Raw genomic sequence first — 15,561 nt, 5'->3', positions numbered from 1 at the left:
AAAAATTAAAGAATGTAAACGAGAATTATAAAAAACGCAATACCTTCATTTCTGACTTCTGAAATCTGATATAAAATATCGGAAACTTCCCTCATTTCTGTAGACACGTGACCCTGGAACAAAAAGTAGTCCGTGTGTGCTCTGTCCGTGTTCCTCCGCCTGCCGTCACAAAAATTAAATAGTTCATGCATGTATTAGTTGAAGGTTACAACAGCACAACATGCGCACTTAATAATTTGTGTATTGGTATGATGAAATGCAGAACGTTCCTAAATGCTTGGGCGTACTCATAAAATGCTGCATTCGTGGAACTATTTGGTAGAGCGGAAGAGTATGTTGTCCGAACATCACCTTTTTTCAATGGGAAGCCATGATGGAAGTTTGATAGTTGAACAGGGGAGAGGAGAAGTGAAGGGAAGGACCTGACTAAACTGGAGACCGCTCGTGCGCGACATTTAAATATCGAGATTTTATGTGTTGGTGGAGGCTGTCACCTTTCATTTCATGTGTTGGAACCTAAACATCACGGATGGTTGGATTTGTTTAATGGCTTTTTATTTTTTTAAGGATGTGTAGACGAGCTAGCGTGCTAGCTGTTGAGGCTAGTCGGACAGTGCGCGCGTGAGCGGAGCGCGAGTGTCGCGCGAGTGGGGGTCTGTCAACCGTTCTTCAAGTGGAAGCACCCGGAGAGGATCCTCTCTCCGCCTTTCCGCTCAATCACGGCGGCTACGGTGCGACCAGAGACTAGGCGTGCATTTGAAATACTGCCGTTCGAGACGTGGAGAGTCGCTTATCTTTTCACCCGAGGCTCTTGTGAGCTCAGGAGGGCATTTTGGAAGCCGGGCCTGTGGTGGTTTGGAGCGAGGCCCTTGATGAGAGAGCAGCAGCAGACTCCATTCTAGCTAGCTGGCGACTGAAAGGGACTGCGAACCGAGCAGAGCGCAAAGACGACTGATCGTGCTAAAAGCAACAATACTCTCTCACACACTAAATACCCTAAAGACTCCTGTCACAGCCATGGCTGCGATCATAAAGGAATTTGTCAGCCGAAACAAAAGGAGATACCAGGAAGATGGGTTCGACTTGGACTTGACCTGTATCCTCTTTGATCAATCAAATGTCCCTGTTTTGTCTATTGTGTTGAAATCCGTGTCTTCAATGAAGGTAATACGGCTTGCATCATGTTCCAATTCAAATGCATTTCTGATGTTTCATGAGAAGATGCTTTGCAGAAACTATCGGCTCTGGCATCTAGTTACCGACTGGAGCTTGACATGATCTATTCTAGATCGATTGGTTTCTGTGGGTGGATCAAGCCAAAGTCTGCACTGTTTAGATTCATGTCAGTTGTCAATTGAACCATGTTACCAAGAAGACAGAAAATCAACAGACTGCGCACGCAGTAATTGCATTTGTACAGTATAGGCTTGTTTGCAAGTTTACATGATCTATTTCGAGTCAGATCTGTGCAAACTACGACGTCCTTTTCCCTTTTTATGTAATCTGTAATCCTAAACAACATTTCAAGACTCCTCGCGCGATTTAAAACAAAAGATGCATGGCATGCTTCGCGCGGATTAGATGACATGCACGAGCAGTGTCACAAAGAACCATTGCATCACTGGCTTGCAGAAGATCTCTTTAACGCTCAAGTTGGGAGTAGTTTGATCGAGTCGTGCGACATGCTTGCAAACATAAGGAAATTAATCGGCGTGTGAAGTATTATTCTGTTTAAGTTATGCAGTCCTGTTATAGAGGAGTGTCTCTGTGGGACAATCTGAGGTGGCTGTTGGTCTTTATTTTAGAAACGTCATTGATCCTGCTCAGTGTTATGTGTCATGTCAATGTCAGATATGGGACGTATGTAGATCGTAGGGTGTTTTATGGCTGTGGTCATGTCGTGCGTATCATTGCAGATGAAGTGCAAACCATAAGAGACATGGTCCGGTTGCTTGCTAGTTTTATTTCAGCAGGATTCAGTTATCGAAGATGCACACCAGCCCCCGTGATGAAACGAGACGGTTTAGCCATGTTCCTTTTTGCCACACTAACTACGTTTCCATCCAAGGATTTTTTGCGAAAAAAGTTTTAGCGCATCAAAATAAAGCTAAAATTTCAGAGACACTTTTTGTCGAGAAAATTGGCATTAACGCAAAAAATTATTGTCATATGACAATTTACCCCAATCGTTAGCCTGTGTTAATCATGACGACAGTATACATCCTTGAAAGACAATTTATTGTACATGATTATGAATTGATCTGAACAGCATTGCACAGATCTGATGCTGCAAACATGACACTTCCAGGAGTGCCAACACAAATATCTCGTATCATGCACATGGACAAGTGTACGGAGAACAAATGGATGGCCACTGTTTGTGATTAATTTAATCATGATAGACAGCCGTTTATTTATTAAAGTTTCTTTTTCACACCATTCAGAATAATAGACAGCAGTCACGGAATTAGCCCACAATACAAAAGACATATAATTTCTGTGCACAAAGATGTTTTAAATTAAAAATAAATACACAATACTAGGAGAAAAACATCAGTGTGCTTTTTTGGAACACGAGCATATAACCCAATTCTATAAAATTGTTTATATTATTGTTTATACTTTTGAATAAAAATTCCCTGTATAAATAAAAGAAATTACCAAATGAATAAAGCATTAAAAAAAAAAAAAAAAAAAAAATAGTAATTACCAAACGAAAAAAAAATATATATATATTGTTAGGTCTATATAATTGCCTTTTCTTTACACAAACTTAAATAAGCCTTACTCTGTTCTGTAGATGAAAAAACTCGACTGAATGACATTTTCTACACTTCAAGACTATAAACTATCAGAACTATTTGTCCAATGCTGAGTTCACTTTCAGAAAACTAGCTTTTGAACATTTTAAAACGTTTAAATATTTTAAATCTAACCCTCTTTACCTCGGATCGCATTTGCTGAGCTTCTTCAGAAAATGTAAATTGCATTATGACACTAAAATTAATTTTAGATGACAATAAAGTTCAGCTGGTCGTTAAAAGTTGCTGGACAAATATGCGGGACATAATGCAGTTGTGATGGAAATGCTTTTGATTAGATGATTGTTCAAAATAGCCTATTGAATATCAGGAATATATCATTTGTAAACCCTGATATTACACTGCATCAGTTTTTCTTTAATATCTGTGCACACAGCACATACACATCAATGGATGGTTCTTAGACTGAAAGTTTCCTCCACTACTTGGTGCAGGTTGCCAGCTTGAACAGGGCCATGACGATTCACTTTCGGGTCGGAACCGGTGGCAACCTGCGATAGGCGCAACATCAGGACCAATATTACAGTCCTATCAGAATGGCAACTGCTTCCTTTTGATTGCAATGCCTCATCTTCTGATTGCGTTTATTTGTGAATTAAAATGACAGTAAGCTGGTTAATTTCAATGAATTGTCTCAATACTCTCCCCATTTTACAAAGACTTTGGAGGAAAAAAAATTAGGGACATCTGGGAGGCAAAAGGTACACAATTAGCTATATACACACATATCTGTATGGAAACGGCTTAAGGGCAGATTTCTTTTGCGATAAACCAAAACTTATGCGACAGTGGGTTTTTTTAGGCATGACGTCATCGTGCACACCATTTGTATTGATAAAAGGTCATTTGATTGGAAATGGGCAGAAGACGGCAAATTTCGCAATATTTGTTTTACGCATTTTCACTTTGTCGATACCAAAATAGCACGAAAAGTGGATGGAAACTAGCTACTGATATCGTATAACATAGAAAGAAGTATACGTCAAACCTCATTTTTGACATGTACATTATGTACAACAGGACTGAAAGGACAATTAGAGGGCAGGATAAAAATCTTTGGTGTAATTCTTTATCTATATGCAATAATAGTTCCTATAACAGGAATCTATGGCATGTCTTGATTCAGAAAACAGCATAAATATTTAAGGTTTAAATGTCAAGAATTGGGAGTATTTACAGTGGAACATGGGAATAAATAATCGAGATTACAACTGCCACAATGAACTAATCGTGAAAAGTGTCAGTTATTGCAGTCTATGTAGGTCGATCTCATGTTTCGTCAAAATGTTTGATTGAATTTTCTATTAAATGTGTTTTTACAGCAGTTGAGCATTGGACGAGTCTGCTGCTGCTTTCTGTGTATAATTTAAATAACAGTTTTGTTTTTCATGCTTCTAAGAGAGCCAATGTGCAGTTGACCATCATTTACTTATAAAACAGCGATCGTGTTTTGGATGTGTAGCCTACATTAAAAATATATGGCATGCAGTTGACTGTTTCAGTGTAAATTTTATTAATCAAAATTAATTGCAATCACAATATCAAGGAAATAATCGACAATTATGATTTTTGTTATAATTGTGCAACCATAGTGGAACACAGATTTTTTGTTGTTGTTTTTATATTTAGTATATTACACGAGTAGCCAGTGAATGAATTGATTGCATTGGCATTGATTTCCCCCCCGACTGCTGCTGAGATGGTGTGTTGGTCCACTATATTGACATATTGGATTGCATCATGCTATGCACTCGCTGCATTTTTTATGCATTCTGTCAATTGATGAAGTGCAATGCAGGAAGCTCTATTTTCACAGAATTCCTATAGGAATAATTATGAAGAATGACTTCATTCTTTCGGTCTCTTGTCATGATACTGGTGAGGTGACACTGTTCAAGGCAATGCTTAGTGTCCAGTTGACAATAGAAACTGGTCATTTGAAAAAATACAATTTGTATGATAGCAAGAGCAGGTAGTCAAACACATTTACCTAGAGTCAAGCGCTAATTAAAAAGGGCTCAACAATAAGGATTTTATTTCTCCTGGCCCAGTCGAGTCAGTAGTTAAGATTTTTACTTGTTCCACCACAAAAATGATGCTTTTTAATTTTAGCTATGTATTTTTATATGTGCCAAAACCAATATTTATATTTTCCTTTAAATGTTAGGTTTTCTTGACAAAATGCAAAACAATTAAAAAAGTGTTTAATTTCTGGAAAAGCTTAAAATTGTACAGCAGCAAAACTCTATGATAGTTATGAATTCATAGACACTGATGCTGGAAAATGATATCAGACTATACAATGCAAAAAATTACTGATTTGTTTATCATTTTAAACCCATTGTAACAGATTCTCCTGAGATTATTAGTGAAGTCATTGTCTCAATTTTGACAAAACCTCATGTATTTTAGCCAGCTTGATAACATCACCTTGCCGACAAGTTAATCTCTAAGGACTGTTCTGGGTTCAATATAAATTAATCTCAATCGACAGCATTTGTGGCATAATGTTGATTACCACAAAAATTTATTTCAACTTGTCCCTCCTTTAAAAAAAAAGCAAAAATGGAGGTTACAGTGAGTCACTTACAATGGAAGTGAATGGGGCCAGTTTTATAATGTGAAGCCTATAATTTTATAAAAGCACTTTCATAATTCTATTAAAACTCATGTATTATTTGAGCTGTAAAGTTGTTTAAATTGTAATTTTTTACAGTCATTTTAGGGTTTGTTGACTACATTGTCATGGTAAAGAAGTTGTAAAATTGGCTATAACTTTAAACAGAAAAGATTAGTAAGTGATTTTATCACATTCAAATCATGTTTACACGTATATTGTTTATGTTTTGTGGCTATACTTTTTAGGGCTGCCCCCGACCAAAGATATTCCTAGTCCATTAGTAGGCGTTAATTTAAGCCATTAATCGACTAGTCTCACGTTTATGATATTGATTGAATTACTTAAATATATATATTTGGGGGGGGCATCAGAAAATGGTTTGAGTTCCAGGACTGAGAAATTATAAGTAACATTGCTAACACTGTTCCGCATTACAGAGAAATACTAAACCGTAAAAATGAGCCTTTAAAATATTAATTTTACGAAGTGATCCGCAGCAACACCGGCAAAAGCGGTAATGATTCTGAATGTGTCGGAAAAACCAGCAAGGAGACTGTCTGAACATTTTGTTAATTTATAGAGAGAAATGCACATTAGGGTTGTGCCGACAGACGATGATCTCGGGGATCGACGATGGTCAAAGTGATCACCAATAGCTGATGTCTTTGAGATGTCAAGACAATATTTGGCTCATTTTCCCATTAATGTATTAAATTATTATTAGGCTATTATTATTATTATCAAATTAATATTACAAGTAATTTGTCCGTAGACACGTGCTTGAAGAAACACTTTATATTATTAAGAACAGATGACAGAAAAGCCGTCTATGCGCATGTATGACACGCTGTTTGTATGGAGAGTCTCGTAGCACACGCGTATGTAAAAGGTTCTCACTCCTCCTTTGTTTCTGTCTTCTGAATTTTTTTGTTGCAAGAACAGTATCGTCTATGAGTGCTGCAAATGACCTCAGACATCTCAGCTCAGGAGGTGTCTGAGGAGTTCAGTTCACTTTATTTCCAAAGAGCAGTTCATTGTGACCACAACTCTGCAGCCTATAGCCTACATCTGTGATTAAAACATAAAATAATACAAAAACACATTCACCTCAAACTAGGAGTTATATTTCAGTGATTATTATCATCATTATAATTATTATTTGTACATTTATAATTGTTTTTATGTCTTCATATGTGCAAGTAATTTTCCGCCTGCATGTTTAGACGGTTCTTGCCTGACGGTAAATGGAAAGGTGTGTATATATATATATTATTCTTTTATCACTTCATTATTTTAATTGCTTTTTCATTTTGTTTGGAGTGCAGTTTGAATTTAGAAATGTAATTGATTTAAGTTTTTCGTTTTTTAAATTAATTTTCAATGCAAAATCGCTAAAGCAAGAATATTCACCGATCCCTCAGCCCAGGGGTTGCCGATGTAATTGGATATTGCAATATATATATATATCTCGCAATATCTAATTACATACATATATATCGTGAGGGAGGGAACAAAACAAATTTATTCACACACATGATGTATTTTCCAGATAACAAAATACCCGACCGGTAGAGAATGCACAGATGAAGTAGGTTCTTTGCCAGATGTTGACAACGGTTGTAAAGCCATCTTTCAAATAGTTGAACAACACACATTTTAATTGCACTTAATTTTTTTCCAGTTTCATTTGAATTTTTAGTTAAAATAAATAAAAAATAAAGTTCAAAGTTTGAAATCAAGGTGTCTTGCTTTATTGTGTAGGCTTAACCCTAACCCTGCTTAACGAAAATTACCCCATAGTACCACCTAGCGTACAACTTCGTCGGTTTCATGTGGAGTTTTTAATTTTTTTATTTATTTATTTTTTGCTACCAACCGATCAATCAAAACTTGGTCGACCAAGACTCTTCTCATCAACTAATGTTTGGTCGACTATCAAGGGGCAGCCCTTATATATATATATATATATATATATATATATATATATATATATATATATATATATATATATAGCATTATATTTGTGATGTGGAAAGTCCTCTAATGGTTGTACACTCTTAGAGAACTCTGTATGCCTTATCTGAAATCCATATTGCTGTCAAAAATATTTCTTTGTGGTTACTGAAGTGTCAACAGTTCACCAGTTTAACACCTGCCAAGAACACAGGAAGATGTAGTTTACTGTCATCTAGTCCAGTCATAGGTGTATTTGTTCATTGTAGGATGGTACTGTTGTTAGAGACGAATTGAAAACAAGAGTCCGTTCATAGTTTTAGTAGATTTCGAAACTTTTCCCCACACCTGGTTTGATTAAAAAAAACAAAAGGGGTCAAAAATAGTATTTGTGGTGGCTGACATGCACTGTCATCCACACACGTAATGCCGTTTTTTTAAAATATATAAATAAAGGATATTTAAGATATGTAGTTACATTTCATGTTTGTTTTGAGTTTGTGATCATCTGTGCATCTAGAAACTTCTGAATTTCTGAATAGCTTCTGAGTTTTTATTTGTGCTTCAAGTATGTGTGGGATGAGAAATCAAACTAACTTAACACTTTATTTCTGTAGGGCTAGTTATAATATTCATGAGTAAACCACTTTACTGATTTGACACTACTGAAAATGTTTGTTTCTTACTCTGTAACAGATATTGTATTCCTTTCATCAGACTCTTAATGATTTAGGAATCATTTTAATTCTAGTAATATCTGTAGGCAAACCCCCTAATGTCAAACATAATTAGAACAGGACATATATATTTATATATTACACATGACTTATGTTTACCATAGTTCTTCCATTGGATAACAGTGGCATTTGGTAATACACAAATTTGAGTGTTGATATGAAGAGTCTTGTAATTGATGCTGGTGCAGGGCACAGTATTTTCTCTTTCCCTCATCAGCGCTGTTCAGAATATACAGCTGTTTAACCGTTTGAAATGGTTGAATTGCTTTAAGATGCTTTAAAATAGAAAATGGTCATGTAGACTTCAAATGGGTCACATAAGTTCACGATATTGAGGGATGCCTGATTTAATTGTGCATGTGATCCGTTCTGCACTGTCCTGTCATTGGAGCTCGCATATCGAGGGAAGCCCGGATGAAGTGCGCACCTGCGTGGGTTAGGATAGAGCAGAGCGGTGGCGTAAGAAATGTCTGATGTGTGTCGTGCGATCCACCACAGAGTCAATCACCCAATGCGCATTCGCGATCCACATGAGAAGCATATTTACCGCTTATACAGTAATGAAAGCGAGATGAATATCATCAAATTTGCTTTGGCAGACTGAAATTTCACTTTAGTGGCAGCCGGAAAAAGATTTTAATGCAGGAAAAACCCTGAAAGGTCATGGTGACCGAATCCATGCTGAGTTAACAATATCTTTGTGACCACATTCATTGATGAAAGGTACTATCAAAGTCACTTAAAAATATTTATGAACAAAGTTATGTGATGAAGGGACAGTTTACCCAAAAATGAAAACTGTCATTTACTCACCCTTTGACTTCCTTTCTTCTGTGAAACGCATGAGTACACTTTTTATCGATTCAATGAAAGTGAATGTTGACTGAGGCTTTCGGTGGAAGAAAGAAAGAGTCATTTGGGTTTGGAACAATATGAGGGTGTGAAAATGATGAAAGAATTTTCTATTTTTGGTTGAACTAACCATTTAAACAAGTGCAAGTCTCTTTCTAGCATATTTTTAGTAGTGCAGCATTGAAGTTTCTCTGCCGATTTGCTATGGTCTTTGATAATGAAGAGCTGCATGTATTTGTCAGGCTCAAAGAGTGATGCACTCTCATGGCACTGGTTATGGAAAGGTGAGGAATGAAGGTGATTCCAGGCTGGGCTGAGGCACTGTGTGATTTATTTAGTGCCCCTGTGTGGCCCTCTGGGTTAGAGGTCTATGCATTGGCCTCTTACAGCGAGGGCCATCTGTTCTTTATTACCCCAGATCCTGTTATCTGAGCTCTCATTGCACAACTAAAAGTAAAATGCTACTTTGGTGGAAATGCTGAAGTTTTGTGCCGAACTGATGTTTGTTAATTCCTGCTCCTTGTGGCTTAAAGGGATAGTTCACCCAAAAATTCTGTCATCCTTTTCTCAACCTGAGGTTGGTAAAAATTAATATGGCTTTCTTCTGTTGAGCACAAAAGGTGATGTAAGGCAGAATGTTAGGGACTGACAGCCTTAGTCACCATCCACATTCATTGTATGGCAAAAAGATGCAATGAAAGTGAGGCTAACATTCTGCCTAACATCTCGTTTTCTGTTTCATGAAAGGTAGAAAATGGATTTTCAACAACATTAGGGTTAATGATGACAGAATTTTCATTTTTGGGTGAACTATTCCTTAAATTTCACTGCTCTGTGTGTATCAGCTTCACTGCAATGTTTTGCAAAGGATAAAGGTTCATAACTATCAGTTACATTTTCTTCCTTTTTCATCATGTCACTATCAGTTTCCCTCGGAAGGCATCTCTAGATTTCCTTAACTCTGCTGTCCAGATATTTATCCCAATATAATTGCTATGGGCTTTCCTGCTGAAAGACTTGAGGGTGTCTACAGAAACAATATAGATGAGGTAGTGCGGTAAGTATTCCCTTTAAACATGAAAAAAGTCAGCAGCACTTTAAATGTATTGTACCAGGAGATTTGGTCAGTATAACCTTTCCTTGTTTGTGAGTCTCCTCCACCTTTGAAACTTTTTTATGGTGCAGAGGTAACTGCTGTGATATTTACAGCAATGTTGGACCAGGCCCAGGGCCGTATTAATGCGCAGGCTTACCAAGGCTTTAGCCCCAGGGCCCATAAACTTTAGCTGGAGTAGCGCATGTAAACGCGTTCAGCGCGAAACGGTGATGTAAACATGTACATTTTTTGTAGTTAATTGTAATTAATGGTAGATTTTGAAAGTGTTAAAATTTTACACTATATACATTTTTCCTGTTAAAATGCATTTATTCCCATCTTTGGAAAGAAAACAAAACAATATGTAACGGTATAATGGTCTGTTAACATTTTACAAACAAAGCGTACTGCAGTACAAAGAGAAATGCACTAAAATAGCACCAATTCAAAGTCTAACTGAGAGATTGACTAATTAAAAGAACTAGTCTCTGCATAGGTTGCATATTCTTTGCAATTGGCATTAAATCACTTAAACTGTCATCCTCCACAATATTAATCTGCCAGTAGACTGTGGATATCCGCTTTGTTACAGCAATTGTGAAGCCACGTTCATGATTTGCGTCGGAGCGTCAATGCCAGCCTCATTGCATTTGACGAGTGGATTTTACAGACATGAGACAAATAAACAATACTGTAAGCATGCTTATAAGTGAACTGCTTTTTTTAAAGAATTGTATTTTTTATGAAATATTTAATTGCCAGATAGCCCATTTAGAATTACTTTTCAGATTATTCACTGACAGCAAAGCTAAATTTGTATTTTAAACTACATATTGTCATATGAAAGAACTGTAAGTAACTCCCATGAGTCTCATAAGTACACACAACACAATAACATTTCTTGGTTTATTCGGAGTGAGTCAGTTAATTCAGTCTGATCCAACTGAAGTCTTTCTAATTCACTAAAAAGAGCCGGCTCATAGATATATATATATATATATATATATATATATATATATATATATATATATATAAAAGAAAAGAGTACCTATACTTCAGTGTCCGTACTCGCCGATACTGATACCTGTTTTGTTTTTCTTTTTTTTTTTCCTGAAATCCTCATCAGTTTATCTTAAATTTATCATCAAAATGGCATCTAAATAAAGGAATTAATTAAACTGTAATCAAATGAAAATAGAACAATTAATTTTCAACATAATATTGTATTATTTTTAGTGTTGTCAAAAGTACCGGTACTTCGGTACCAAGTCGGTACTAAAATACAAAAGATGTAATGATACCAGTGTTTCTGCAGTACCGGTAGTACCGAGCACCGACTCGGTCCGGTACCAGAGCGCAGTATGACTGACACACGACAGCTTTAAAATGCTAATTTTGAACATGTGCTCTGTTACTCCTTACGCTGAAATGGACAATTAATCAAATTAAAATCGTGACATGTCCTAGTGTGATTTATTAAACCGCTAAAGGCTGCAATCTTACTGTGGAAGAGATGCATACTTTGAATGTATTAATCCGACCGCTCAAACACTTTAAACTCCACAGACATTGAGAATCATTCACGGCACGTTGTAACAGATGACCGAGCAGAGCACTAATCTACTGTGCACATGTAAACTATATATTTATATAATTAAATCACAGTATTTGCGCTTTGATCTCTCAACTTTATTTATATATAGCATTTAAAACAGCAGTTGACCAAAGTGCTTCACAGTAATAACATTTAAAACATAACATTTCAAAATTACCACATACACAAACACCGGTAATCTCAAATACAAACTCCTCAAAACTGTCCTAAATTTCATTTGTCAGACTCAAAGGTCAGTGTAAAGAGATTTCAGATGCAACTTAAGTCTTTGTTTTGCAAACTGTTTATCTGGAAAGTGAAGCTTCAGGCAAAAAATACATGTCATAATAAAAGCATGTTTCAAAATATAAGCTAGAGCCCTGAAATTTAAGAAATTGTGACAGAAATATATTACAACTGTATAGTAAAACGAAATATTTACTGTAATAATAATAATAAATAATAATAATTAAGAAATATATCACAAGCAAGACAGCTGCTGAATAAAAGTTTGGCAAAAAAAGTAATGACATGTTGAAAAGTTCTGTTTTCACTTGTTGGTAGACACCATTTTGATGATGAAATTAAAATAAACTCTAAAACATGGAGTTCTGGAAAATAATAATAATAACAAAAAGGAAAACATGATTTGGTAAAGAATAAAACAGATTTCAGTAGGGTGCAACTTAAAAACACTTAAGCAATGCATCCTTGATTGAAGGAAACATGCATTTCAATTTATTATTTACATTGAATTGTAACTTTTTAAATAGGCTAAATGGGTGTGTTCAATAGCACATTTGATCATATTAGCATATTTATGCTGTGGTACCGAAATTGGTATCGAGAACTGTGAAATTTCACAGGTATCGGTACTGACTACTGAAATGTTGGTACTGTGATAATTCATTATTTTTATCAAATTAAGTGTTTTTATTCAGAACCTCATAGCATAATCCATAATACAACATTGGAGTTAATTTTGTCAAATAAACTGCTCCATAAGAGCATAACAGATGGGAGATTTTGCAGTTATAATTGATTTATTATTAGTAGTAATAGTATTGCAGTGAATATCACTTAACTATATAGTAGTGATATATTTCTGCCGTACTTTTTTCTATTTAAATTGAGCAATTATTTTGAAACCCTTTCCCTTTCTGTGTGTTTTTAATGGAAGTTTTTATCTCCGTAAAAGCCGGTCGCTACGTGACTCATAGTGATTACTAAACTGCAAACGGCTGCTATTTAATTAAATATGTAGTCTGTATGAATTAGCGCTATACGGTGAATGTTTACGGAATGACGTTTGTACGTAAAAGATGGTATTGGAGGATTTTTACGAGTACAAGTATATGAGTGCGGTATCCCTAATGCTATCTGAGAATTTGGATGAGCAGCGGGACTAGCTAATGAGAGCTGTTCCATGTAGACACCTGCAGCCTTACTGACTGCAGGCCTACAGAGCCCCCTTGAGGACAAAACTGGAACATTTTACATTATTTTACAACCTGACGCAAACTGATAGAAAGAAAAAAGTGCCTGCCAGAGTGATACCGCAAAATTCACCAGCCAAATGGAAAATTTACCCTTATTTGGCACTTGGCGGATGTTAATTCTGGATTCTGGCTGTGTGTGTTGTGAAGTGTGACACATTACAACGTTCTGCCCTTCCAACCAGTGCTGGTTTATACTGTATTAACGGTAAATGCGTTAATCACAATAAATAAAAATGAATGCTTTAAACTTTTTAAATCAATCGCATGCGTTAACGCATTCATTCTGACAGCTCTAATAAAGATTTTATTATTTAATATATATTTTTTTTATGTTGTGGGATTGAGAATGTCATAATTGACCATCTTTTTTCGCATTGCGGTAATGAGAATTGTGGGGTAACTTTCATGAAAAAAAATTCACAATGTAAATAATATTCATGGCCCAAAAATAGGCTTAATTTTATCACTCTTATTCTTTTGATTTTGGAGCTAAATAGGACCTGGACATTTTCTTGAAAGTTTTTGTGAAAATCACCCAACAATTTAACTGACATCAGCACTGTGTTTCTCTGAAAAATAACTGTTGTCCTCTTTCCGTAGGTTCCTGGATTCAAAGCATAAAAATCATTACAAGATATATAATCTGTAAGTTTATTTTAAATGTGTTGTGCAATATCTGTACTATTTTGTGAATGGCTGTTTAATATTTTTACTGTGAGATCATTTGCTCCAATTTGCTGTTATAAAACAAAGCTGCAATAATTTTCCATTCAAGATTAAAAAAATAAATAAATAAATAAATCAACAAAACATCATTTTAAATGGAATGCATTGTGTTCAAATTGCATATAGGTCTGTTATTTAGCTCAATGTTCTGTTGGTTCTGGCATTTGTGAAAGTTCTTAAGCAGAAAACCATAACATTGAAATTCAGTACTTACATTTTCCCATCTTTTTTGTTTTTTTGATTAGATGTGCAGAAAGACATTATGATGCTGCCAAATTTAATTGCAGAGGTAAGATGCTTGGATTGCAGAAATCAGCTCTTTACAGATTGCTCTGAAATGTGATGTTCAATTTTGTATGGGAATGATGATGTGGGTCTCAATGAACTCTGTGTTTGTCTCTTGCAGTTGCACAGTATCCATTTGAAGATCATAATCCTCCTCAGCTAGAGCTTATCAAACCTTTCTGTGAAGATTTGGATAAGTGGCTCAGTGACGATGACAATCACGTGGCTGCCATTCACTGTAAAGCTGGAAAGGGACGTACGGGTGTCATGATTTGTGCGTACTTGTTACACCGAGGCAAATTCAAAAAAGCACAAGAGGCTCTGGACTTCTATGGTGAAGTTAGAACCAGAGACAAGAAGGTAAAAGGCATCTTTTTTTGTGTGTGTTCCCTTTTATTTATTGTTTGCAAAAAAGTGTTTTTGTGAATTTTAAATTTCTGCATAGATCTTTGTTAATCCCAAGGTCAGACGTTTTGAAAATTATATGAATTTGATATTATGAATAGATAAATGTGATTTTCCTTTATTCCAATCTTTGATTCTGGTTTGTTGTTACGGCCACAGTGGAGATATATGCATTAACCACCTTTGTTTGTCGTTTCATAGGGAGTGACTATTCCTAGTCAGAGGCGATATGTGTACTACTATAGCTACCTTCTAAAGAATAAGCTGGAGTACAAACCTGTGGCCTTGCTCTTTCACAAGATGGTGTTTGAGACTGTGCCTATGTTCAGTGGAGGGACCTGCAGTAAGTGTTCTCTTTCTCTCTCTGGCCCTGTTTACACTTTTTATTAGCATCCTTCTTGGGTGATTAGCAACATTGGTCTCCTATGACCACTTGTGGTGTTTTTTTGATGAGATGTGTCACTCACTGTGTCAGTGCATTACTACGTTGATGCAGTGCAAAAAAGTCACACTGTTGCTTTCTAATGTACTTCCAAATTTTAATTTCACCACAAACATGATCAAGTGGAATGTCCATTGTTACTGTCAAACTCCTCTGTTAAATTCATGATCTGTTTCACTGCATGTTGATGTCAGGCAAACTGAAGAAGTTCTTTGAAGTCTTAAGCCTGGTTTATACTCGACGCATCCGCTTGTTCGCGAGGTTGCGAGCGGCAAAATTGACGTCATCGCAGCCTTAGCGGAAGTGCACATTGACGCCGCAAGCCCTCGTTTCACGTGAACAGCACGTGCAGTGCCGCATTAAAAAAAATGAACGACTTGTGTGAGGCAACATTGGGTATTTTGTTAAACATGTTCAGATACAGTGCAAACATACACGAACCAACAACAAGAAAACACAATAATGGTAATAAATAAGAGGGGTTTCAAAAGAAAAGGATAATTTATCTAAGTTAGATAAATCAAACATTT

The 15,561-nt window shown here is 36.0% G+C and overlaps 1 protein-coding gene across 2 annotated transcripts in view; it reads left to right on the top strand.

Moving 5' to 3' along the window:
- The first annotated feature begins 253 nt into the window (after positions 1-253).
- LOC127423441 (phosphatidylinositol 3,4,5-trisphosphate 3-phosphatase and dual-specificity protein phosphatase PTEN) overlaps positions 254-15,561 on the top strand; it is a 33,042-nt gene continuing 17,734 nt past the window's right edge. Inside the window, exons 1-6 of one of the 2 annotated variants that reach the window (XM_051667740.1) lie at positions 254-1,096; positions 9,957-10,041; positions 13,774-13,818; positions 14,145-14,188; positions 14,306-14,544; positions 14,791-14,932. In XM_051667740.1, coding sequence (XP_051523700.1) covers positions 1,018-1,096; positions 9,957-10,041; positions 13,774-13,818; positions 14,145-14,188; positions 14,306-14,544; positions 14,791-14,932 — 634 coding nt within the window. In that variant the 5' untranslated portion in view covers positions 254-1,017. The remainder of the gene's footprint in view (positions 1,097-9,956; positions 10,042-13,773; positions 13,819-14,144; positions 14,189-14,305; positions 14,545-14,790; positions 14,933-15,561) is intronic. The other variant, XM_051667739.1, reaches the window with a different exon arrangement.

The sequence above is a fragment of the Myxocyprinus asiaticus genome, chromosome 32, assembly GCF_019703515.2.
Source record: "Myxocyprinus asiaticus isolate MX2 ecotype Aquarium Trade chromosome 32, UBuf_Myxa_2, whole genome shotgun sequence".
In the NCBI taxonomy this organism is placed as follows: Eukaryota; Metazoa; Chordata; class Actinopteri; order Cypriniformes; family Catostomidae; genus Myxocyprinus; species Myxocyprinus asiaticus.
Note: the sequence above shows the minus strand (reverse complement) of the source record. Positions and strands in the feature narration are given on the sequence as shown.